Source organism: Scardinius erythrophthalmus (genome assembly GCF_964197995.2).
Source record: "Scardinius erythrophthalmus genome assembly, chromosome: 13".
NCBI lineage: Eukaryota > Metazoa > Chordata > Actinopteri > Cypriniformes > Leuciscidae > Scardinius > Scardinius erythrophthalmus.
Window position 1 is genome coordinate 3,689,970 of NC_138233.1, and position 27,959 is coordinate 3,717,928.

The 27,959-nt window shown below is 36.9% G+C and overlaps 2 protein-coding genes across 2 annotated transcripts; both read right to left on the bottom strand.

Moving 5' to 3' along the window:
* Positions 1-316: 316 nt before the first annotated feature.
* On the bottom strand, positions 317-16,500 carry fnta (farnesyltransferase, CAAX box, subunit alpha). Its single transcript, XM_081382793.1, has 9 exons — positions 16,239-16,500; positions 14,847-14,932; positions 13,923-14,037; positions 13,158-13,262; positions 12,545-12,671; positions 11,012-11,160; positions 7,417-7,479; positions 6,338-6,515; positions 317-1,583 (listed from the first exon to the last, which is right to left on the bottom strand). The coding sequence occupies exons 1-9, from the start codon at positions 16,370-16,372 to the stop codon at positions 1,416-1,418; spliced, it is 1,125 nt and encodes a 374-aa protein (XP_081238919.1). The 5' UTR covers positions 16,373-16,500; the 3' UTR covers positions 317-1,415.
* Positions 16,501-17,199: 699 nt separating this feature from the next.
* gstp1.2 (glutathione S-transferase pi 1.2) lies at positions 17,200-27,088 on the bottom strand. Its single transcript, XM_081383273.1, has 8 exons — positions 26,892-27,088; positions 20,057-22,595; positions 19,436-19,471; positions 18,802-18,908; positions 18,589-18,676; positions 17,909-18,012; positions 17,664-17,765; positions 17,200-17,583 (listed from the first exon to the last, which is right to left on the bottom strand). Coding segments are annotated over exons 2-8 (627 nt in total). The 5' UTR covers positions 20,058-22,595; positions 26,892-27,088; the 3' UTR covers positions 17,200-17,394.
* Between the last annotated feature and the right edge of the window lie 871 nt (positions 27,089-27,959).

Genomic DNA, 27,959 nt, shown 5'->3' on the forward strand with positions numbered 1-27,959 from the left:
AGTGCCCTAACTTGACCACAATGAGTGTTAAACCTTTTTAAAAATGATGTTTTAGAATTATTAGGATTTTCTGTAAACTTGATAGCAAAAAACATAAACGTATATTGTACAGATAAGAACTGATAAGAATGTAAATGTGCACCTTGAAATGCAATGCAAGTTGCTTTGGATAAAAAGTGTCTGCCAAATACATAAATGTGAAAAATGCACAAAAAGTAGGCTTTACAATCAGTCGTGTAAATGCCGTAAGGAACGATTTTTCGGCCGCCGTCACTGGAAATGAATGATTCTTGGTAAAAATAAAATGACTTTAGGTCTGTGCAAAGTGCTGTGAGGTTGAACACCTTCACGAATCGTTCATTTATTGGACAACGGTAAAGATTTTCTCTGTGCATGTACACTGCTTAATCGTGTGATTTAACTGTGTGAACTTAAACCTTTCAGTCTTTCCTTGATAAAATCACAGGGTTTAAGGATAAGGTTAAAGTTGTAGTCGGCTTATTAAACATAACCAGCGTTAAACACTCAAGAGCACCGTTAAAAATTGTGTGGTCAGTAAGGTTTTTTTTTTTAATATTTTTGAATGACGTTTCTTTTGATAATAATAATGTTTTTTTTTTTTTCTCAGGATTTTTTGCTGCATAGAACATTTATTTTAAATAGAAGTCTTTTAACGTTAACATTAACATTATACAATCTTACTGACCCCAAACTTTTGCACGGTAGCGTACATTCTATTCTAAAGTAAAAAAAAATTGTGTAGGGTTAAGATGTATACAATTAATTTTTACAAAAGCTTAGGCCTTATGTTAGTTGACTATCTGCTAAAAATATTTAAACCCGTCCATAAATCAAAGACTACAGGCACACATGAAAACAGTCTTCTTGTTACACAACACTTTCAGATCCTCATTTCAACCAAGAAATGCAAAAATGCAAGACAGAAAGTCATTCAGCTTTAGCATTAATCATTATTATTTCTGAACATAAAAAATGCATGTACAGTCAGTCTGAGCAGAGTTTGGTAACACAGACCAGGAGATGCTTTGGCAAGAGAAGCTTCTGACTACACCTGAAGCATGTCAGTTAGGTATTTGCTTTGATAAATGACACTTTTGACCTCTGAAAGATAAATGCTAGTTTAAACATGAGTATGAATACCTGCCAATCTCCCAGTGTTCACTTCATTCACTGCAAGGTGAGTGTACAGCTCACTCTGAGAGCGTTTAAGCTTATGGCTACTTGGAGTTTAACGCCGTTCTGACTTACAAGCACTGCTGTTAAAGCCTGGCTGTGCGCGCACACGCGCACACACACACACACACACACACACACACACACACTCTCATACACAGATAAAGAGTCCATCATGTCTCAGTGTTTCTTCTTCCTCCTCTCAGCATGTGTGTTTCTCCTCAGGGGTCGATGGGCTCACCGTCGAGATGCTGGGATGAGGGAGGAGGCGGAGCTAAAGTAGAGGGGGCGGAGTCACCCGAGCCATACGTGTTCTGGAGAGATCGGGACACGTAATACCAGTATTCCCTTCGAATGGTGTCCTTCTCCTCGGCCAGGAACTTACAAAGCTAAAACACACAAACAAAATCAAGGCTCTTTATCATCGACGGAGACCGTAGAGATGCATCAGGACACTAGGGCTGTCAAATAAAAATAAAAATTTCTAATATTCTTCAAAAATAATAACTAATTTTTGTTGTGTCAAGAGGCGCGCGAGACATGATGATGACGTAATGACACAGTGTGTTTTTGTTAGCTTATCCAATACAGCGCAGTGCGCATGCTTTGTTACTTTGAGAAATGGCGGGAAAAGGCTTCATGCTGACGAAAACCCTCTCAGTTAGTGGCAAAAATCGTACAACGACATACTTGACCAAACCTCAAGTTGAGCATCTAATAATATAATAATAATAATAAATTTTATTTATAATGCACTTTACATTTCAGCGAAATCTCAAAGTGCTACAGTAACAAGAGGTTAAAAACAGTCTGAAAATCACACAATAAATAACAATAAAACACCACAAAATTAAAATCAAAAACATGGGAGTTAAAAAGCCTGTTTAAATAAAAATGTCTTTAGACCCTTTTTTATTTAATTTCATCTGGTGTTTTTGACGAACAATATGTAGATGTGTGAGTAGAAGTGGAGTGTTTCTGAATGGCAGTTCGCTGTATTGTGTTCATGTGGTTCATTATGTTGTCGAATCGTGTTTTCTCAGGTTACTGATGCACTTACAGTTTTAAGCACTATGGTAACCTAATTTTCCTTGCATGCACAATCACATTAAGGAAATACTATTTTATTTAAGAACAATTGTTTCGAAAGTTAATGCTCTTTAAAAAGTGAATGTCATTTAATTTCAATAAAACATGCTATGCTTGATTTGGTTTAAAATTTGCTTATTGCGCTCGCTTCCGCCCTCTTGTGGGCATAGGAGACAATACAGGACTTTTTTTTAAAGTATTGCCTTTAGAATTCAAATAGAATTAGGCTAATATTTTAGTCAAGTCACCTTTATTTATATAGCGCTTTTTATAATACAGATAGTTTCAAAGCAGCTTTACAGAGATAACAGGAAAATAATGCAACAGCGTTTGTTGAAAATAGCATCACAGTCCAGCTTAAGCAAGCTCAGTGATGCCTGACGAGATTTTAAACTCCAAGACATTGCCTGAACACTGTACATATTTCAAACGGTGTAAAACAACAGGGGAGTAAAGTCTAAATGCAGCTCTGACATTTCCCCATGTAACGAGCGTCTGGGTGCGAGAACCGACGGCTCCCTCTGAGTGACAGTAAAAGCCCGTTCAGACTTTATGAAAGGAAATCTGCTGGTTATGCTCATCAATATTCTGCACTTCACAGTCTCACGGAAAGGTCAGCGGTCTGAGTTCTCAAGCTCGACCTGATGAGGAATTCTCTAGAAACATGAGCAGAATCCTTTCTAGAACCTTTCAAGAATTGTGAAGCTTCCACTATAGAACCCCTCAGAACCATTTTAGAACTATTCTGAGGGTTCCACAGCAGAAAGCATCACACATATTATATAACTATGTGATGATTCCATAGAAGAACTCCTTATAACCATTCTAGAACTAATCTGAGGGTTCCACTGTAGAAAGCAATCACAAATATTACTTAACAATGTGAGGGTTCCACTATCGAACACCTCAGAACTATTTTAGACCTATTCTGAGGGTTCCATTATAAAAAACCATCACGAATATCCTATAACATGATGAGGGTTTCACAGAAGAACTGCTCATAACCATTCTAGAAATGTTGTGAGGGTTCTGATGCCATCACAAATATTCTGGAACCGTGTGAGGTTTGCAGAGCAGAACCGTAAAAAGTCACTATAAAACATCACTAATATTTTATAACTATATGTGAGGGGTCCACTATTGAACCCCTCAGAACCATTCTAGAACATTTCTGAGAGTTCCACTGTAGAAACCATCACAAATATTCTAGAACCATTCAAGGTCTCACTATTGAACCCCTCAGAATAGTTCTAAAATGGTTCTGAGGGTTCCACTATAGAAATTATCACACATATTCTATAACTGTGTGATGGTTCCACAGTAGAACCCATCAGAACCATTTAAGACCTGTTGTGAGGGTTCCACTGTAGAAACCATTAGAACCATTTTAGAATTATTGTAAAAGTTTCACTGTAGAAACCATCACAAATATTCTAGAACCATGTGAGGGTTCAACTATAGAATGCCTCAGAACCGTTTTAGAACTATTCTGAGGGCTCCACTGTAGAAACCATCACAATCATTCTAGAACAGTGTGACATTTCCACATTAGAACCCCTGAGAACTATTTTAGAACTATTGTAAAAGTTCCACTGTAGAAACCATCAAAAATATTCTATAATGTGAGGGTTCAACTATAGAACCATTCTAAAACTGTTCTGAGAGTTCCACTGTAGAAACCAACAGAAATTTTCTAGAACTGTGTGAGGTTTCCACAGTAGAACCCCTCAGAACCAATTGTAGAACTATTCTAAGGGTTCCACTGTAGAAACATCACAAACATTCTAGAACTATGTGAGGGTTCCACAAAATAACCATTCTAGAACGGTTTAAGGGTTACATCAAATAATCGTGTAGAACCTTTCTAGAACTATGCGAGACAGTGTTCAATACCACAAGCTCTCAGAAACATTCTAGAACCGCTTGCGGGATTACAACAAATAATCTTTTAGAACCATTCTAAAACCATGTGAAAGTTCAAATGTCCAATTCTTTAGAATCATGCAAAATCCTTTCTACATCCACTACAACTGAGAACTTTATGATAGATTCTGTTCTGATCAAATCTAGAACTGACTGTTCCAAAATAAAATTGGGTTACACTTTATTTTAAGGTGTCTTTGTCACACTGTAATTATACATTTAAGTACTGAGTAAACTTAAGCAACTACAGGGTTAGGAATAGGGTTTGGTTTGGTTAAGGGGTTAGTTGCATGTAATTATGTAATGCATGTAATAATTAATAGTTATTACTATAGTAACAATGACACTGTAAAATAAAGTGTTACCTAAAAATTGGTTCTAGAATCACATGAGGATTCAGAGAATACAGTTCTAGAACTATGCAATTCACTGAATAAAGTTTCATTTTTTTGTCTCGGCACAGAAGAACGACACATTTCATATCTGTGGACATTTCTCCTCTGAACGCTCCTCATCTTCCTCATCTCATATGTGTGCGAGGGTGACGGAAGCTGAAAGGTTGAACCAGCTTTTAAACACATACACATGGCCTCAATTTCAAAACAGAAAATCATTTTCAACTCCATCATGATCATCATTGTGGCTCCGGATGAGAAACGCACAGAAAAGAAATCTCATTAACCTCAACACACACACACACACACAACATCCGCACGTTTGCAGAGGAAAACACGAGGCCTGTCACGGAGAAACACTCAAGAGACGAATAATACTTTCTCCGTTTTGATTTTCCCTCCTTCACGGTGCAGACAAGCTCTTTGTTGTATGGAGGCAGTCATGTAATATTTTATATGCATTTAGTTTGATATGAAACCATAGATCAATAATTAACTAACATCTATTAAAGTTGTGTTGAGTTAATATTTAAAGACAAGTGCTTTCAGCTGAAAACAGAATTTCAAAAGCCTCTAATTACCCAAATCACTGGACGTGGATGATGTCTATTTTTCTCTATTTTTTTTGTACGAACCGCCAAACGGTGAAATATTCAACAAATTCTATCAAATATAGATATCCGGGAGTGAACCTGAACGCTACAAGAGATGAAATATAATTACTACACCAACGGATGAAACCACGTATTCTTTATGGAAACGCTTTACATGTAATATGAGCTAATGAAATATTTATGATGAAAAACTCGCTTCTAAATGAGTTCATCAGCTCTTAAAGTACAGTAATGTTGCACAAGGGCACGTTATGTACGTTTTGCAAAGTTCTACAACAGCAGTTTTGCATCAATTACACGGTTTGATGATTATTCAACAATTTTAAACTATAAATATGGTGTTATTGACTGTAAGGCAGCCATTTACTCACAAATGGAAACTTCACAGCAAGCACGTTTACATGCTCAATAATAACAGCATTTGGTTATATTCTGAATATGCATGCGTGATGTAAATGCATTTAATAACACAGAGGGCATATACAAGAGAGTAGCAGGGAGAAAGATAGCATTTTTGATTACTTGTCTACTGGTATATTCAAACCTATGAAGACTATATTTGATTTAAATAAAGGCTTAATAACAGGGTTTGTACAGATACTGTAAAAAGAAATTCCAGGACTTTTCAAGCACCACTTTTTGGGTTTTCAGGGACTACAATCAGAGATCGCACTTATCAAGTCTTTAGTATTTTTTTTAAACTCAAATTACAGATATAAGGTATCCAAAATACAACATTTTGAATATTATATATTAAATACAAAATGTATAATGGCTATTATTGTTCAATACATAATATTTTATATTATAATGTTGGCGTATTTTGTATCGAGAAAAGGTCTGATGGGGGTTTATTGTATTTGACCATTTTTTTATTGTATTTGACAAAAAGATTGTATTTGCGCTTTTTCCGAAAAAAATAAATTTCATATATATTGTATTTAAATAAGTCAAGCACTTTTTAAGTACCTCTTTGTAAATATGGCTGTTTTCCAGGAGTAAAAAAAAAAAACTTTAAGCACTTTGTACGAACCTTGTAATCAGGATCTGAATCGTAAAATGATGTTCATGTGAACATGGCCCTTGTTTGTGTGTGTGTGTGTGTGTCAAGTCCCAGCTCACCTCCAAGGCCTTGTTGAGTGTGTCTCGCTGGTCATGGCTGGAGTTGTTGGTCTCCAGAGCGTCTTCGTAGAGGTCGACCAGGAAGGCGGTGAGATATGGTGAACTGCACGAGTCCTGAAGCTCGGTCACTTGCTCCAGAAGTCCAGGATACGAGGACAGACCACCATCCTGTAGGATCCTGAGTCACAGAACACACACATGCATCATCTATACATATGACATATGTGACACTGGACCACAAAACCAGTCACATGGGTCAACTTTCTGAAATTGAGATTTATACGTCATCTGAAAGCTGAATAAATAATCTTTCCATTGATGTATGGTTTGTTAGGATAGGACAATATTTGGTCGAGATATGACTATTGTAAATCTGGAATCTGAGGCAAAAAAATGGAAACATTGAGAAAATCTCCTTTAAAGTTGTTCATTTATGTTGGCGATTGTGCTGCATTCACTCACAGAAATACATGTTTTATATATTTACGGTAGGAAATTTACTAAATATCTTCATGGAACATGATCTTTACTTAATATCCTAATGATTTTTGGCATAAAAGAAAAATGGATAATTTTGACTCATACAATGTATTGTTGGCTATTGCCACAGATAAACCTGTGCGACTCGAGACTGGAGACGTGATCCAGGGTCACATATGTCATTATCTACACATATATGTTTTGTCTGTTTGTTTTATTATTTATATACAATATGTTAATGCTTTGGCAACATTGTGATACACAGTCATGCTAATAAAGCTCATTTGAAATTGAAAATTGAAATCTGAGATAAACACTGTAACACATCTAAATAAATATGCAATGTTTAAAACTGGTATTTATTTATTTCAAAGTATGAGCAACAACAATAGTAATGATTGCCTTGGCAAACACTGGGTCTATTAATGATCCATGTTGTTGTCCATATATTCTTATAAGCATTCATTCAGGCTCTTCAGTGCAAACTGTTTATCTTCTTCTGTTACTAGTGAGCATCTGCCATCTGCTGGTGTATGCTTGAAATGTACTGTGTGTTTGAACGAGAAATCAGATCTTAATCAGATGTTTATATCTCTCACCCTTTTAAATAGTTCCAAGCGCTCTCGTTGTGAGGAGCTTTCTTTATTTGTTTCAGTGTGTACCTAAAGAGAGAGAGAGAGAGAGAGAGAGAGAGACACACTTTATTAAATAATTTAAAACCAATTAATAAAAATACACTTTACTCAAGACATTTAGCAAAAATTCATCCTCCTCAAAGCACAACATTTCTACATAATTCCATACATTTTCAACTGTATGGAAAAGAGGAGCATTGCATGGGTAATTGGTCATTTTTACTTGCCAGTAACAAATAATTGTCTTTAAATGTGAATTAAAAAATAATAATGATTGTTTTAAAAGCAGGCAGAATCAAATAAACATTCACATTTCAGTATTTGCTTGGAGAGTAATCACACTCGTGTGTTCTTCAGACAAGCAGATTTAAGTTATTCATACGAACAGCGACACTAATGATCTGTTTTATATGATATAAATCTTTATTAACGTTCATGAAAGGCATTATAAAGCGTTAACGACGGTATAATTAGAAACAAGGACAAAATAAGTTTGAACTTCTCTTATTGTATTTTTTTAGATGCATCAAGTTATTGAATAATCACTCTTAAATCTGCGTAAAGCAAAACTTCGAAAGTCTAAGATTACAGATTATTTTATTTAGTGCCATGTCAGCATGCAAAGCTATTTTCATGGCAAAAATTAAAATTACAAAAATACAAATATCATATAAACACAATAAAAACCAAACAAACAAAAACAGCAAGTCATATTATACAAGATTTTTTCAATTAACAATGATTAAAAAAAATAAAAAAAAACCTTTTCAGGCATAATCTTACTAAATAAGTCCTTAAGTGAGTTAACTTCATAAAAGCGTATTCTACTTGTATTAAGTCCAGGATCATCTAATAAAATATGTTTAAACGATAGGGGAATCTTACAAAACATATATAAAGTTGGGTCTTCACCTTTATCGAAAGTCTAAGAAAAACGTGAATCAAGACAAAAATTACTTGTGACCATTGGTAGTTTTACATAATTTATCAGAGTTTATCAAAGTTATCAGACAAGCAGCTTTAAGGCGAGCGGCGCATAAACCGTATTATGATATCAATTTTTGCATTGTAAAAAGAGGAAAATGCTAGTGCTGCAAACATGACATCCAATCAAAATACCTCAAAACTGACTGCATCCACACAAGCGTATGATGGGTTCTGTTGCTGCCTTAGCTACATCAATGCCGTTCTCGACAATGTACCTTTGTAAAAGTTGGGTTTTAGCACTTATAGCATGAAGAACAAATGAAGACTTCAGATGCAAAAGCCTCTAAGTCCATCTAAAGTTTTTGTTTAATATTAACATATTTATCAGGCTCCTATGTACAGGTTTCTACCCAAGTACCGGCATTTCTGAATGGGCTGAGACTGGGATTTAGTGAGTTTGTAGTGAAAGTATTTGATGAGCGTATACTATGTGCGGAGAGGATTCACTCAATATTATTATCTCAGTTTTGACAGAGGAGCTTTCAGAGGCTTTTGCATTGGAGGTTTTCAAATATTGTCTATATTTGTTCTTCATGCTATAAGTGCTAAAACCCAACTCGGGCTGTGAATAGAGATCGATTTAAGACTCAAACTGCCTTCGATAGTAAAACACACCCTGTGTGAGTTCTTGTTTTTAATGTCGATAATACGAGCAAGAACGACCGATTATCCACACGATTCCAAATGTGACATTGAACAGTCCAAGAAAAAAAAAAGGTAACGTACATTTTAAACAGTGTTATTTGCTCTATTTCGCAACAAAATAATAGTTTCAATGAAAGCAACATACATTTAGTGAAAGAATCTGCGGCTTTGAACGAATCGCGAGTCAGTGGCTACGTTTACATGCAACCAAGTAATCCGTTAGTAATGGGATTGACGGCTCAGTCGGACTGAAAAGCCTTCATGTAAGCACTTTAATCGATCCGAATGAGATTTCGATCGGATTGAAAGGGGTGGTTTGGTTTATTCCTTTTCTAATCCGATCGAGAGAACATGTAAACACTTAATCAGATTGAAAACCGAAACTGACGTAGAAATAGCGTAATGACGTGTGACGTTCTTCTGTTGAATAAAGTGTCCCGTCATTAATCCTCCTTTCCCTGTGAAGTGGAGCAGGACAACGTCCCACCAGTCCTGGTTTCAGACTCTCATCCACACACGACTGGTTTTGGCCATTTTTACTGCGTGATCAATATAAGCAGCGGCACAACGGTTCATATGCTCATTTACAACAAATTATGACCAGAAATGGATAAATATTAAGTCTGCTGATTAAAACAAATTAAGAACCCATGTAAGAGAATAGTTAGTATGTGTAAACAGCATGAAACTAACTCTGTATATTAGAAGCTCTGAATCTTGTGATGTATAAACGCACACATCAACCCGATCACGTGTAGCGTTCATGTAAACGCTTCATTCAGATTCATCAATCGGAGTGAATTCAGTCCGATTGAAACAAAAGTTGTGCATGTAAACGTAGCCAATGATTCAATGACTCATTCATAAATACAGTCAGCCACTTGATTCGTTACTGAATGAATGTGTGAATGACTCACTCATTAAGACTCGCCGCCACCTACTGATGGCTTTAGTTTCATATTTAAAAGTATCACTTCATCATTTAATATTTCTCTATTGAACATTTTTTTATTTAAAACATTATTTATGCCATTGTAATTGCATTCATGCCACATGTGAACAGCATTAAACTGTGTGTAAACACATTTAAATGCAGCTTATGTTGATACTGATTTCATTTAATTGAAATTATCGATTTAATTTAATCTATTGCTTTATTTATTGTATTAATAATTAAATTAATGGAATTTTGACCCAAAACATGACACATACACTTAATAGGGTTAGAAAAACTCAATAAAAACGTTATCATTCATATTTAATGACAATGTTTCTACTTGTTTGTTTGATGGTTGTCATAAAAAAATGATGGATTTATTCAAACATACATTAAATATCTTCCAACATACCTTCTGATGTTCACTCATGTTTATTTTGTGCTGTAACTAGTAGTAAAGCGGAAGAGATGATCGGTTCACGTGCCGCTTTGCTTGATCTGAGGCACATTAAAGAGCCACAAAATGCTATTTATTGTTTGAATTTCGTAAAACAAATGAGCTAAGAAGTAACAAAGCACATTTTAAAGCTTTAAACATTTAAAAAAAACTGTGATTTATTGGATGGAAGCGCTACTAAATTGTTCATTGATCAACTGAAAACAGCTTAGACTGAAAGATTGATTCTTAGGGATTTAAGAATCGATATCGGTTGTTAAAAAGACGAGAATCGATTAAAATAGAGAAATCAATATTTTTAATCCAGCCCTAGTTTGTATTGAAGAAATATACAGATTTCCTTTTGAACTAAGGACAAAATCAGATTAAACATTTCATTATTGCAATTTTTAAAGTTGGTGAATAGTCACTCAAAACTTTGAAAGCCTGAGAACCAAAACAAAAGTAAATTGTGATCATTGGTATTTTTGCGCAATAATGTTATGTTTGAGCAGAAAGGTTTTGGTTTGGTTCTGTCAATGATTAAGACTCACTGCACTTCTCTGTCGAGGACGGCAGGGTCGGAGTATCCGCTGGTGTGACTGATGACGAAGTGTCTCTGATTCCAGGCCGAGTTATTCCTCACGTCCTCCTCTAACAGCTCCTCCACATACTCCAGCTCTCCATCCCACAGCTTATACTCCTGTGACACACACTCAGACCATGAACATGTGCATAGTGTTGTCAAAAGCACCGAGACTAAGTCGGTGCTGAAATTTTAGAAAAAGTGACGCTCTGAGCACTGTTGAGCGGAGCCATAAACACCTCTGATTGGCCATTGTGTTCACGAGCTCATCAGATATGTCTGTGATTGGCTACAATGATCAGTGCACGGGAGTGTTTGAAAGTGTTTTGAAAGCACAAGCTAGGGCTGTGCAATTAATTGAATTTCGATTTTGGCTCCCAACGATCACCAAAATAGTAAAAGTAAGTCGAGTAAAAACGATTATTTTGCCATGTTCTGTTTTGAAAGAACCCTCTAATTTTGTCTTGTGTTCTGAATGACACACATCCGCCCCTCCCGAAGCCATAAACTCTCTCAGCTTGAATGTTTAAACTGATAAGACTTAAAGAAGTGAAAATGATCAACTGTAGTTACGATGCAGTGCTTGCCTTGTCCAACCCATTTTGAGATACCGAGGCTGAGAGAGAGAGAGAGAGAGAGAGAGAGAGAGAGAGAGAGAGAGAGAGAGAGAGAGAGAGAGAGAGAGAGAGAGAGAGAGAGAGAGAGAGAGAGAGAGAGAGAGAGAGAGAGAGAGAGAGAGAGAGAGAGAGAGAGAGAGAGAGAGAGAGAGAGAGAGAGAACCGCTGAACACTCGCGCGGTTTGTGAAATTGCGTCTTGGAGAAAGTTTTAAAATGATTGATTTGATTTTATAATCTGTGTGGATTAATATAGGCTACTCATACAATGTACATGCTAAAGTGAATCAATGTTTGCGGGGGAATTTACCGCATTATAAGTGGTAGACCTGCAAGAATTATTAAAATACTATTGAAGTATTATCAGTTATATTATTTATTTTAATAGTTCAAAAAGTACAATCAATGTTCAAATTTAGATTTTTTAAGAATTGTTGAAAGGTGTCTTTTAAATAAATGCAATACGTTCACAAAGTCATGTGGGAAATAATCGTGTTACATAATCGTGATTTCAATACTGACCAAAATAATCGTGATTATGATTTTTTCCATAATCGAGCAGCCGTAGCACAAGCAGGATCCGCTGATAGACGGCTGCTTTCAAACGCTCCCGTGTGTATCCGTGTCCGTGTGTAAGCGCTCGCTGAAGAGCGTCACTGATGTCTATTTACAAAATGTTTTTTGAAGCACTGATCATTGTAGCCAGTCACAGACATACTTGAGCTTGTGAACACAATGGCCAATCAGAGGTGTTTATGATTCCACTCAAAGCATCACATTTCTCAAATTTCAGTATCGACTTGGTACCGAATCGGTGCTTTTACAACATTACATGCATGCAAATCAGCGAACGGTTTACACGCCACACGAGGCTGTGAATCTGTACCTGGATGACCCACTGTCTGTGCTGCCACGCGTGGTAGTTCTTCGCATCTTGACTTAGAATTTCTGCTACAAACTGCAGCTCATCCGACGTGTCGTTCAGCCACTCCACCACCATCCGCCTGTGATGCCTACACAAATCGTTTAATAAATAATAACAATTTCACTCTGTTGCGGCTCCTCTCTTCCCAGTCTGTCAGTAACGCTCTGTTTACTTCCTGTCTCTATGAAGCCCCTCCTTTTGAAATGCACACTGTGCTCTGATTGGTCGGCTGGAGCAGTGTGTTGTGATTGGTCGAGCGCTTCGAGTGTGTTTGGGAAATGCCCCGCCCCTTCCCATAACCGCCAGTTTAACACACTACTAACTAACTCAATCAGGCCCCGCCCCTTTATTCTGTGCATTAATTATTATAATGAGGAATATTGTGACGTGTTCGTTCCCGGAAGAAACTCAAGACTACAATGGAGGCGTTTCAGGAGTTCAGAAACACTGACACTGATATAGAGAAGAACTGTGTGACTTTGCAGAGCTTTTTCATGATCAAACAGCAACATTACACACTGAAGAAAGATGAAGATCTGTAAAAAACAAAAACTTCTGGCTGAGGTGGACTTACCAAACCTGGTAGTTCTTGGGCTGATCTTCTATGATGGCCGTGATGTACTTCATCTCCTCTCTCAGGTCTTTATCTAGAGCCTGCAGTAAAACTCTTCTGTAGTGCCTACACACACACATCAACACACAGTTTAACGCAGGACTCAAGCATCTTGAACTTGCTTTGTAGCTTTTCGCAGACAAAAGCAAGCAGGGGACTTGCTGATGTTTAAATCTGCAACACAGTGCACACTGGGAAATGTGTTCTAGGAAATAGTGTATGTGTCATATACAGAAATAAACACTTTTACTGATTAAAAGAGAGAGAGTAAAAGACATTTACATTGTTGCAAAAGATTCGATTCCAAATAAATGCTGTTTGTTTGAACTTTCTATTCATCAAAGAATCCTGAAAAATTAAATGCATGACGGTTTCCACACAATTATGAAGCAGCACAACACTGATAATAATCATAAATGTTTCTTGAGCATCAAATCCTCATATTAGAGTGATTTCTGAAGGATCATGTGACACTGAAGACTGGAGTGATGATGCTGAACATTCAGCTTTGATCACAGGAATAAATTACACTTTACTAGATATTCACGTAGAAAACAGCTGTTTAAAATTATAATAATATTTCAGAATTTTTACTGTATTTTTGATCAAATAAATGAGCAGAAGAGACATTTTTGAATGGTATTGTACCAGGTTTGCCATTAAAAGTGCACTGGGCTGTAACATATTTTCACATTTATATGTTAATTTAAACATCAGTCGTCTCACCACACGGTGTAGTTGGCGGCGTTGAGCTCGATGGCTTCAGCGGTCAGTGCAAACGCTCGGTCACTCTTCTCGTCGTTCTTCAGGAGCGCTCTGAACATGTCAAACACGTCTGTGACTGCAGATGACAAGACAAACCTTTAACATTTCATGTGCCTTAAAGTCCCCCTGTGGTGAAAATCAAGTTTTTAATGTTGTTTTATGTGTCTATGTGGTGTTTTTAATCTGCTTTAAGACAAACCATGTGTAAGTTCATAAGTCGACACCATTGCTGAGTATTTTCTCCTTAAAACTGCAGTGAACCAAAGACAGTCTCAGAAACACACTTTGAAATCGCTGGTGTTTCTGACGTCACAAACTACCTTGTAACCAATCAGATCAACGTGTGATCGTCAACCAGTGGATCTCTGAGCTGAGTGAGTGAGTGGAGGCGGGGCTCATTCGCATATTCATAGAACCACGCATACTAAATGAGGCAAGGGTGTCGAGTTACATTCAAGATATTTTAAGGCATGAAGATTTTTTTTTTTTCATGGAAAAAACTTTCAAATATGTAATTTTAATGATCAAAGATGAGTTTTAAGGGATAAAATGATTGACTACAGGGGGACTTTAACTAAACCAACAACTAACAGCATACAGTGAGCTAGTCATTATCACAAAATAAACCCGGGACTTGAATTGGACTGAAATAATTTATTTTGTGATACTTATGGCTTACATTACCACATTAATTGCATGACTACTTAAATAAATAAATGGAAATGAAAAAGAACAATGGACATCAGTTGGGATTATTCAATAATGTGAGAAGAAAACGAGTGCGAAGTGATACGAGAGATATGAAAGAAATGGGACAGTGATAATGTGTGATACTAAAATAAAAAAAATAAAAAGAGCAAACATCATTGAATGAAAGGCACTTACATTTCTCTGAATAAGCAATCTTCACCACAGGGTTTGGTCCATCATCTTGAGGAACCGGTTCTAGATCGGCCCACTCTTTTCTGTCCCTAAAACAACAAAACAAGCACATTAAATGACAGTTCATACACTTGCTAGTTAAAGAGCTTTCATAAGAGTCATTTCACTTTATCAAGACTTCATCAAACGGACTCTATTTTAAATTAATAAAGCCAGATAAGTGATTCTGTTAACAATATGACATTTAGAATCAGCAGCCATCAATAATAATATCAATGAAATAATAATATCAATGTTCTCATCTAGATTAAAGTCGCCTTATAATCAAAATTTACAAATCTTTGTTTTTATGGAATATTTCAGTGCTTATTATAAACGATTTATTGGTACACATTATTATTCTTTTAATAATCTTGAATGAGAATAAGTTCCTCTCACATCATCTCTTCTCTGATGATGTGGGCGGGGCAACCTGTCACTCACATGAGATCAGCCAATAGCAAACCACAACCATCCAATCAATTCCACACAGACAAAATCAAGCCCCGCCCACTTGTTCTTGTTCCAGAAGCGTTTCACTCGGACATACGACACAATAGAGAAGAAAAGACGAGCACAAGTTTTGTTTCATGTCACTTCACGGCTATTTTAGTCCTACCTATTTGATTAATTTCATACAAAATATCATAATCCTCTTCAGCAAGTTTTATCCAGAATCAGGCAGAAATAAAGAGAAGTGACAGAGAACATCAGAAAATAGCTATAGGGGTCAGAGTGTCAATAGAATAAATGAATCAATAAAGAAAACGGTTCATTTGAATCACTTCATTCTCACAAACTTGTATTCAGTTCATTTGAATCCCTCAGAAAATGGGTAAAGTGACAGAGCACATCAATCTTCTTCAGGCTCAATTTTAAGGAAAATCTTGTGACTCACTCAGAATCAATTAAACTAACCTCAGAAAACATCTACTGTAAATCAGGATTAAACCCAGTCCTGATCTGGATTAAACAGACTCATCCAGCCAAGGACTTCAACTACAGGGTCTCTTTTCAGATCATGTGAATCTCTCAGAAAATGAGAAATGAACGCGGCCATAATGAGAGTTATTTTAGTGGCTGCAAACTTCTAACTTAGGATATATAAAATTTGCTCGCGAGATTTTATAAAACTTTAACTCAGATCTTTTTAAAGCGATGCTGATTCAGTTCATGTGAAAAACACGTCTAGCTAATACAGCTCTCTGTACACTGATGTGCATTGACTGTATGTAACGAACCGTGTCTTCTAAAAGCTGACGTCCAACACAATACAGAGGAGAATGAGTAAATTAAACATCTGTAATTGAAGTGATTAGCCGCACACTGTCATGCTAGGCTAGCTGCTAAGCTCACCTGTAGAAGATATAACCTCCTTTAACAGGCTCCTCGTACTCCATCTCTGCCTCGTCCACGATGTTCTCCTCTTCCACTCCGTCCTCCTCCAAACTCTCCGCCACGGAGTTGGACATTTCTTCAACAGAAGACATTGCAGAAAACTGCACCTTGCTAATGCTAACAGTGCAGGCTGAGGGCTATGGGAGATGACAGAAGAGGCAGAGCCACGCCAGATCGAGACGCTTTCAAAATAAAAGCCTGAGTGAGAACGCTTTCAAAATAAAAGACTGATACTTTCAAAATAAAAGCCGGATGAAGACGCTATCAAAATAAAAGTCTGATCTTGACAAAATCTGGTACAACATCTGGCCCATTTCAATCACATAGTAAATAAAAAACATGCTTTTGTAAATCACAATGACATTCAAAAGTCATTATTATGACACATTAAGTCATATTTATAAGATGAAGTCAAAGTTATAACTTTTTATCTAATAATTGTGACTGTCAAAATTACAACTTAGAATGTCATAATTTCACGACAAAATTCCTACTTTTTATCTAACAACTTCGACTTTTTATCTTAGTTATGACTTTGTGTGCCATAATTTAGTGCATTATAAAAAAATATACCAATATTATATTTTTTATAATATTATATATATTAGAAAACATTTTAAATAATTTTATAAATATCTAATATAACTATATTAATATATAACAACTGAAAATGGAATACAAATATGTTCATGTGAATATTTTTATATCATCAAACTCAAGAGTAACAAATGCTCATCACTTGTCCATTTTATCTGCATAATTTCGATTTATAAACAAACATGCATATTCAGTAGGGCTTATGAGAGTGCTTCAAAATAATTCTAATAAAGTGGTTATATTTGAATGCAATTTAATTTCATATATAGGTGCAGGGTTGTTCTACAACAAAGTATATAAAAACAGCAATTAAACCATTCTGGATGTTTCATTTTTTTTTTTTATTCATTATAACTGATACACTAGTTTCTGTTAGTAAAAACCATCAAAAACAGTTAAACATACAAAATACATATTCATACAAAGACGAGAGATATTTCGCTAAATCACAGAGCACCAGTTAAGGCATTTTAACAGAAAGTGCCATTGTTTGAGAAGGCTGTCTAGAGCTGAAGAATTACTGTTTGCCATTGCCATTGATGGGAATTTTCTTGAAGTCGTCACACTCGAGCAGGGCTTTGATTTTGGGCCGGGCAGCGGTCTTGTCCACGAAGCTCTTGAGCGCCGGGAAGGAGTCCAGACAGGAGGAGCTAAGGACTTTAAAATTCAGCAGAAGGTCGAACAGGTTGTAGTCCGCAAATGAGATCTGTGAGGAAGAGACATGAAACATTGGTGGATGTACTAACAAGTACTAAAATGAGTTAGTATTTCTACTGGAAGCCTCACCTTATCACCGACTAGGAAGCCAGATTTGTTTTTGGCCAGAATGGCTTCAAATGGTTTGAGCTGGTTGGCCAGATCTTTGATGAACGCTTCTTTACCAGTCTCCTACACAAAATAACACACACGTCTAGGGTCATATCGCTGACAGAACATTTATATTTATAATGCATTTGCTCTAAAAATGGCTCAAAGTGTGATTATTTATTTATTTCCAGTGTCTGAACATCTGTGAGGTTTACAGTACTCACATATTCCTGGTAGATCATCTTAATGTATTTGAGGCGCAGATCCTCAACGCTGTCGTTCATCATGTCGATAAGAGAAGCCTCGCAGTCGTTCTTTCCATATGCACCTGAATGTGTGAGAGGATAAATTAGGACAGTAGTATGCATTACACAATAAAGATTTCATACAGTAGTATGCATATTTAAATCAGCAAGAGGCGTCCAGTTATCATCTCAGGAATTAATGCATAAAGTGTAAATATCAAGTACATTAAAAGAAATCATGGCTGACAATACTTTTGGTTCATTGCATTGCATTTTGGGAAAGAGTAGCCAGCGCAGGATGCTCTGTTTGGATATTTCACAAAATGTTTTCCAAATGTCTCATTCTTACATTATAGAACAAACTTAAGTAAGCTTGATTTGATTCTGATGCATTAAAGTGAAATTCTGCCATGATGTACTCGCTCTCATGTTGTTCTAAACCTGCATTTAGTTATTTCTTCTGCTGAACATAAAGGAAGATATTTTGAAGAATGTTGGTAATCAAGCAGTTGCTGGTCCCCATTGACTTCTACAGTACATAAACAAATACCATAGAAGTCTATGGGGACCAGAAACTGTTCGATTACTAACAAAGATATTTCTTCAAAATACAGAATTTTCATTTCTGGGTAAACTACTAAACTTTTGTTTCTTTTTACCATGTTTGCGACCCAAATGCCTTAACATAGCATTGGACTGATACAGGACCAGGTCGCCATCCTCGAATTTAGGCAACTGTCCAAAGAGCTAAAACAAATCAAGCAACACAATATCAATCAATATACAGACCAAGGATTTTAACATAAAACCGTGCATGGATTATTTACATTTATCAAATTCAAATTGCAATCCTATATAAACACAACACTCACACAGCTGGCTTTTATATCCCCCTTCCCCCACTGCTCAAAGGTCACCAGGTTCTCCTTCAGTTGCTGCCCATAGTCAGCCAGCATCATCTTCAAAGCTCCACATCTGCCTGCAAACGGCACATGACACGGGGTGTTACTATAGTACAATCCTCTTAGTGTGCAATCATGCATCAAAGCACATAGTTAGGCATATTAGACAAAATGATAATACAACTACTTTAGACTGTTACTGATAACTTAACATTTTATCACGAGGAGCTGTTTGTTATTTGCCAGTTTATGAGCGGAGTATACAGACTGAAGTTCACTGCCATTCATTCCTCATTCCCAATCTAGGGCAAACGCCTTCAGACACAGAGTCTGAGCTGACAACTATGAGCTGGCCGGATGCCAAAGATTATGAATGGAGCAAAGAGTGCATTTATGATGCGTCTAGTAAAATAACAAGCTATATTATAACGTGCATTTTAAAGTTGCATGCAGATTCAATCATCTACTAAAATATGAGAGTTATTTAAGGGTTGCATGAAAGTTTCACTTTTGCTCGCCGTTGAAAACTTTTCCAGACTTTTCTGAAGGGTTAGACACGCATCATGTGACAAGAACAAGATTACGAAACCGCTTTCATACAAACCTTTGACCGCGAAGTATGTGAGTGTGTAGGGAGCCACTGTAAAAAAACAGAGTAAACCAGTTAAGAGAGGAAATTGCATAACATGAAAGCAGATTTGAGATTGAATGTAGGCCAATAGCAGCGATTGTAAACATAGCCTTGCACACTGGTTGCGTTACTTCGATAGTTTACTGAATTGCACACTAGTAATGCCCCTTCCACAACGCCATTGGTTTTTTGTCTCAATGCATGAGCATTTGAGCGTTATGTAACCTTTGCCTCCATTCATTGTGGTCACATTTGCGCACATATCTTGTACAGACGATGAAACATTTCCTATTCAAATAAGAATAGCATAGGCCAATTGTTGCTGCACTAAAAACCTATGCAGCTCAGTCTATCCATGCGTGCATTGATTGACTCGAGTAGATCTATTTAAATATCTGCTCGTTATGTAATATTCGCTTAAGCTCTATGAATATCATCACACTGCTGACAGTGACGACGCCGTCAATCATTTGTTTTAGCAGCGCAATGCAATTATAAGCAAGGAAAGTAATGCATCCGACACTAATGCATGGTCTCCCAGTGCGCACTTAAAGCTGAAGGCAAAAGTGCATGCGACAATCATGAAGTACTTACTCGTGTAGTGGATCTTGAGCGGGTTGAAGAGTGTGAGCGCGCGCTGTTCCTGAAGTGAAGTGAAGTGCGCGCGAGGCTCCTTTATAAACCCTCAGTTTTTGATGAGTCACGCGCGCGCCCTGTTTGCACGCAAAGTGTGTTTGATGTGCATTCAAATGACAACACTCCAATAAAAGCGTATGATTGATTGATTTCCAGTGGGTCAGTTATATTAAATATAACTTTTAAAAAGGATAATGCTTGAAGAAAAGGGTAGTAATAAAAGTAATATAGTGAGGGATTAACAGTTAGCTTGCATGTCAACTCACATATTTTTTTGTATCATATTTTAATTGTTTATCTTGTAATATCATAATGTCTGTGATTCTATCACACCGAATATCAGGCAAATCAATCAATACCTCCAAACATTACATGAATTCAGCAAGAAACCACCCGCAACACTGTAGCATTTACTTGCATTTGTTTGGGATTGAATCTGGTTTAATATGGTTTGGTTTGCATGTCTTTTTCATATGCCAAAACAAAGAAAGAAAATGAGAAATGGAAAGCCAACACAGTTCAGGTCAGATAAGGTCATTTTCACCCAGTTTGCATAGCAAGCATTTTTCATTGCATTGGTCTGGTCTCCATCATCCATCTTAGACAGTCGGCCAATCGGCTGCAGGAAAAGAGAGGGAGGAAATGAGAGAGAGACAGAGAGAGATAGCAGTTTTATTGCTTGCATTGAGAAGAGACTATCAGTGCTTCTGTTTTATGATTCATCTCAGAGGAGCTTGTTACTCGTCACACCTGGGATTACTAACCTGATGAAAACAAACCAGGGTTTGGCATTACAGAGTCTGAAGCTCTTTAGTCTGATGGGTCGTAATATATTTTGCAAGCAGGAAATGTCAAATGCAATGTCCTATATGTTTAAAGTCGTCATGAACTATTAAAAATGAAATATTGGAATGCAGTATATAAATTATTAATTCGTGCACATCATTATTGTGTTAATAATCTTGAATCAGAATAGGTTCCTCTTGCAGCATCTCTGATTATGTGGGCGGAGCAACCTGTCACTCACATGAGATCAGCCAATAGCAAACCACAACCATCCAATCAATTCCACACAGACAAAATCAAGCTCCGCCCACATTTGTTCTTGTTCCAGAAGCGTTTCACTCGGACATACGTCATAAGGAAGAAAATATGACCGCAACTTCTGTTTCATGCCGACTTTAAGAATTAAGAATCCATTAAAAAATGCACAAGAGACTGTCATGCAACCCAAACTTAATGTACATGTCTCAGTTAAAGGACAGAAATGGGCTTGTCTGGCCTCATCTGCACTCCTCCTGTTATCAGTCAGTCGTTGGGATTATATTAGCTGTTGTATCATAAAAACTGGTTCTTCCTGTTCAGTCCTCATTGTGGAGGTGAACACAGTCACGCAAAAGTGCAGAATCACCGTTATACACCAAGTTTAAAGGCTACAGTATAAATGCATAAAGCACACAATCTAAATGTGTTCTCATTGCTGTACGGTATTCAAACACTGTCACGTCAGTGTAACATTAACCGGATGTGGGCCTTTAAGTTGATCATGTACGTTCAGAGATGATTATATAGCAGCTGAGAGCGTGCATATGAAATATACAGCATTAAATGTCACATTATCTGAACAAAATGCATTAGGGAAAGTGGGTGCATAAGTGTCAGTTGTGAGTTGCACGCCCTTAAAAGATTAACCGTAAACCTTTTAAATTGACCTGATCATAACTGTGTGTTTTAATGGGGGTAATGTCTTCATGCAGTTTGATATTATGCTTTTAATGACAAGTTAAGTAGTATAATGTTATTATTTCCCTTGGCAATGAAAGCAGTGGTTACAACATTTATTGTGGAGAATTAACTTGTATCCATGTCAGTCCAAGCAGTTGTAAACCCATTCAGAGGAGATTTCTTATTTTTTATGGAATTTTTTGGCAGTATTCATTATAAATAATTTATTGGTGCACATCATTATTGTTGTAATAATCCTGAATCAGAATAAGTTCCTCTTGCAGCATCTCTTCTCTTCTCTGATGATGTGGGCGGAGCAACCTGTCAATCACATAATATCAGCCAATAGCAAACCACAACCAGCCAATCAGTTCCACACAGACAAAATCAAGCCCCGCCCACATTTGTTCTTGTTCCAGAAGCGTTTCACTCGGATATACGACACAATTGGGAAGAAAATATGAGCAATTTCATGGCAACTTTGAAAATTAAGGATCCATTTAAAAATGCATGTAAACCAATAATGATAATAATAGTGGACTCTTCCTCATATGTGTGCATGAGAAAAATGGACTTTTCCAAATTAAATTCTAAACAATCCTAAGGCTTTCAAGCACAATTTGCACCATTTCCTGAAAAATTGCCCTTTTATATGTTTTCTCGTGTCTTGCATTGTATTTAGATCAATATGACCCGTCTTAAAGCATTGTGCATTAAGGTTTTCCCATAATGTCTTCCGTCTCCTGTGGATCCTCTCACCCGGGTAACGGCTCTAAACACAAGAGATTACTATTATTAGATAAACCAGCATAAACAAACTAGAAGTATGGTCTAATGTTTAGGAGCCAAATACGTTTTAGGGATGATATTCTGCGTGTCAAACGTGTGCAATGCCATGTATGTTTGCATTTACGGTCTTTAAATGAATTATTAGCTAATAATTCATTTAAAGAGCACAAATACAAACATAAACAGGCATTTCAAGCAATTACAATTTCTGCTGTGATTTCTGATTCTCATTTGGCCTCCGCTTGAACGATAGAGAACAAGGAAAAACTCCCCAAACATGTTTCATGCATCTCAGAAAGGAAAGACAAATGTTAATATTTCACTTTACTATATTCATTTGCGAAATAATCGGACAAATCAGTAACATTTAATCAGTTTTTATGCATTAAATATTATCCAAAGAAAATTTTATAGCCATTATGATTATGAACAGTTTTAACTTTGATGTGCTCTGAGCACTTGGCATTGTTCCCAAACTCTTACATGGTCGCAAAGTCACTCATTTTATTGCAACATCCCAAAGCGTTGCAAAGATACAGTCTCACTTCCTGTTTGGTGTCTCGAATGCTTTGGAGCACGGACTTCAGTTTGGTCTCTTTTTAAAGAAGAAACTGGTCAGATTATTGCTGAAGTGAAAAAAAAAAAGTTTACAGTGTAAACTTAAAAAAATTTTAAATTAAATTTTACATTGATCGTTATGAAAATTATAAAAAATGAAATATACATTTTCCAAAACAGGGTTTACTCTAAACCTGTGTGAAAACCAAAGCCATAAATCTAAACAAGTTGTGTCCCAAATTTGAGGTTGATATCTAAAAGAATTAGCTTTCAGTGATATTTTGTTTGGCTGCAGTACCAAACGCTTCCACTAGAGGAAATTAGTTCCACATTCATTTCCAATGCGCTAATTTTTTCCATAGACAGTAAAGGAAATGGACACAGCAACCCCATTGGATTCAACCCAGGGGGGCAGCGTTTCACATTATGTTGAAGCTTCTCCGGGCGCCGCCATTGATTAGCAGACCATCACCTGCTGTTAGCATCCCATTGACTCCCATTCATTTTGGCGTCACTTTGACAGCGAATAACTTTACATCTGAGGCGTTTAAAGACTCCATTTGTCCATTATTTATTCCTAAAGAAACATGAAAATGTATAAAAGGCTCCATTACCTTGTATCTTACGTTATGGCCCTGTAGAAGCAGTTTTTGTAAAAATAGGCTAACGATTGCGTCACAACCAAGCGACTCTCTGTCGCACAGTAGAGAGATTACCGTATGGACAGGAGGAGAAGCTCGCGGGCGATCAGGGGGACGTGGAGGCAAAATGACAAAATAATTAATCAGAATACTTAGCAAAAGTGTCTCCTGCTCCTCGCTCATGGACAGCTCCTACTCACACTCTCCGTCTCTGCAAGATTCGGAAGGGAATGATTCAGGTTTCTCTCGGCACAGCTACTAGAAGACAGACGGGTTGCTCACGTCACATCTACGTCGTCAAGCTCAGTGTGAGTCTGCGCAGTCGCTCCGCCATCAGGAAGAGAGAGCTTCTAATTGACTTCACTTTTCTCCGTTGAATCTAATGGGGGCGCTGTGTCCATTTCTTTTACTGTCAATGGATTCAACTGAGAAAAGTGAAGTCAATTAGAAGCTCTCTCTTCCTGATGGCTGAGCGACTGCGCAGACTCACACTGAGCTTGACGACGTAGATGTGACGTGAGCAACCCGTCTGTCTTCTAGTAGCTGTGCCGAGAGAAATCTGAATCATTCCCTTCTGAAACTTGCAGAGACGGAGAGTGTGAGTAGGAGCTGTCCATGAGCGAGGAGCAGGAGACACTTTTGCTAAGTATTCTGATTAATTATTTTGTCATTTTGCCTCCACGTCCCCCCGATCGCCCGCGAGCTTCTCCTCCTGTCCATACGGTAATCTCTCTACTGTGCGACAGAGAGTCGCGTGGTTATGACGCAATCGTTAGCCTATTTTTACAAAAACTGCTTCTACGGGGCCATAACGTAAGATACAAGGTAATGGAGCCTTTTATACATTTTCATGTTTCTTTAGGAATAAATAATGGACAAATGGAGTCTTTAAACGCCTCAGATGTAAAGTTATTCGCTGTCAAAGTGACGCCAAAAAGAATGGGAGTCAATGGATGCTAACAGCAGGTGATGGTCTGCTAATCAATGGCGGCGCCCGGGGAAGCTTCAGTGTTTTCTGAAAGATTCCCCCCTTGATTTTTGACCGCGAACAATACAAGTGTGACTATGTTTTTCAGGAGCATTTAACCTTTTCAAATCATGTCCATTATCTTTTTTTGTGTTCACACAGCAAGTGCCAAAACCTTTACTAAGTTTCATACCATTCCAATGAAGTAAAAAATAAATAAATAAATAAATAAATAAATGATGACCAGCACCAGAGGAATAAAAATAAAAATTAATGTTTAATTTAGGTGGTTAAATATATATATATATATTCTCCTGGGCCTAAGTTATGGAGAACTAGTATGTCAGCCATGTAAAAGCTGCCCCATATGTCTTTAATTAATGATCTTCAACCGTTTCCTTTGTTCACTGTGACTTGCATGTTTCAATAGCGAAAGGAAGGACCAATGCAAACAATTATATCTGAATGTAAATCGTCTCCGTGTTTGCGGCTGCGTTTGCAGTGATTATTAAAAAACTGGTTCTTCCGGTCTCTAGAAGTGCAGAATCACCCTAACACACCATATAAACGCCATAGCAAACATACAACTGTACCGAAAGTGTGTTTGCATTCGCCAGCTGACTTGTCCTGAAATTACTGGATCAACATCCAGTGAAATAATATGAAGTTATTCATCCTGTACATACAAGTTAGCATGAAATCTACAGCAGTTCTCCATGTCCAGCCTCTGATTTAATGTATTGATATTCTCAAGTTCAACAACATGACAAGTCATGACATGACAACACTGACAAAAGGACAGACTTTTAGCCAGCATAGAAGTTTTCTCTTTTTTTAGGGCACACTAGACCATCCTCGCTGTCTAAAGGCAAATAATTATATTAAAAGGATAGTTCACCCAGAAATGAAAATTCTGTCATCATTTACTCACCCTGATGTTGTTCCAAACCTGTATTAATTTATTTCTTGTGCTGAACACAAAAGAAGATATTTTGAAGAATATCAGTAACCAAACAGTTTCTGTTCCCCATTGACTTCAGTATAAATATGGAAGTTAACAGGGACCAGAAACGGTTAATCCAGAATAGAATTAGCATGAAACGCATAGTGATTATAGATTGTGATTCTTCTGATTGACCTATACAAACTGAACATATGTTCATGCATTAAAGGGTTAATAGAGGTTCTTAGATTGTCACAAATGTTTATTTTATCAATGCCGGGAATATTCTATTTGAAAAAGTTGCATAGAGGGTGCAATGAACATTTCAACATCTCTAATTTTGTTCATGTTCTGGTCTTGTTGAGTAAAGACTGTCTTGTCATGTAGAGAGAAGTTCATTTCGGCTCACACCCATGCATTCAGGCCACGAAAAATAGATGTTAATCCATGCGAGGTTTCTTTCTTTTCTTTTTTTGTCACTGTAGTCACAGCATGCATGCTTCAAACACTGAGGTCACGTGACCAAACACCACTCAATACCCACTATCATGTGTCGTTACTTATTAAGTGCTTAATGTGATATTTACGTGAATGAAAGTGGAGGAATACTTTTTTTAACCATTAAATTGCATTAACTCATATTGATATCAGAAGACACATTTAATCTAAACTATTCTTAAACTGTGCTGAACTAACCCACACAAATCAAATAAACATTTTCCCAAGTCTGGGCGGCTCAAAGTTCGCTGGCCACAATAAAAACAACAACGAAAAGCTTTCTGAGCAAGCATGAAGATAATACAGTAAACACACAAAAGTACAGAAAACACTGAATTTGAAGAAAATACTGCACTGTTTATAGGCTAATGGAGGCTGGGGCTAGTGTCACAGTGTTACTCCGGTCATTTCTCCCTCTAGCTGAGATGAGTTAACAATTTGTTCCTAAATATTTCATGATGAGCATCACGGAAATGGAACCAATGTTAAACGAGGGCTGTAACATCAGTCTGGGTATTGAATGGTGCTTTGTAATCTGAACTCAGCGCTTTATGCTACGTCTTTGTGATCCCACAAAAGAAAAAAGGAAGGGGGAACTTGTATATATTTGAACGGTTGGGTGTGTCCTGAAGTATAATGGAGACAAAACACAACATAAACAACAGAACTGACCTGATGTTCTGTGGGATGGGTAACACTTTCAACAGCCTTTCATCATCTTTCGGACTTGCTGGTGTCGTGTGGTATTATGCAACAGGACTTATTTCTATAAAAATAAAAATTATGTCTTGTCAGAAGTGGGATTCGAACCCACGCCTCCAGGGGAGACTACGACCTGAACGTAGCGCCTTAGACCGCTCGGCCATCCTGACACACGAGCACCGATGTCGCAGATTCACAAGACAACAGCTCCATTCATAATAAAAGTCCCTGGGTTTATTTTGATATACTTTAAAAATAAAGCATGCCATAAAGTTCCACTAAAAAGTAATTCAAATGAAATGAATTGTCCTGAATTTAACAAAAATAGCATGAATTTGACATTGCTATGAATCTGATGGCTTGCAAAAACATCTGCGATTTCCGAAATGAAAACAGGGGACATTTCCTAGTTCAGCCGTAAAAATATAATTGAAGTCTTATTTTAAATTTACTATCTATTAATAAAAAAATAAAAAAAACGGAGAGAATACATGTTTTGGTTTCACGTCTTTGTTTTTTAATTGTTGTGGGTTCTGTGATATTGTAATAATTTTATTATGATGTTTTAATGCAATTCACCAAATATCACACTATAAAAATAGTAAATAGTAAACACTTCAAATAGCAAAACTATAAAAAAAATTATAACAAAATTTTGACTTTAAAACACAATCAAAATAAAACAATAAATTTGAAATCATATAGCCTAAGCGGTATTTAACAAATATTTTGAATTTATTTTTTGTAATGGTTTCATTTTCACAAACTGTAATATACATTAATTACACATTAATTACAGCTTTAAAAAAAAATGTTATTTATGTTTATGCTTTCATGCTATGTTTCTGATTGTGATTAAAGCTCATTCTGATTTATGCAACATTGGTCGGTTTTGAACATGCTGTAAAACAAGGACATTTCCAGGGACAGATCCAGTCAGGGAGTCATGGACACGACACCAAATGCCAGGACTGTCGAGGGATGTTGGAATGGAAACATAATGGAAACCAGCTTGGTGGCCAGTTAAAGGCAGGGTAG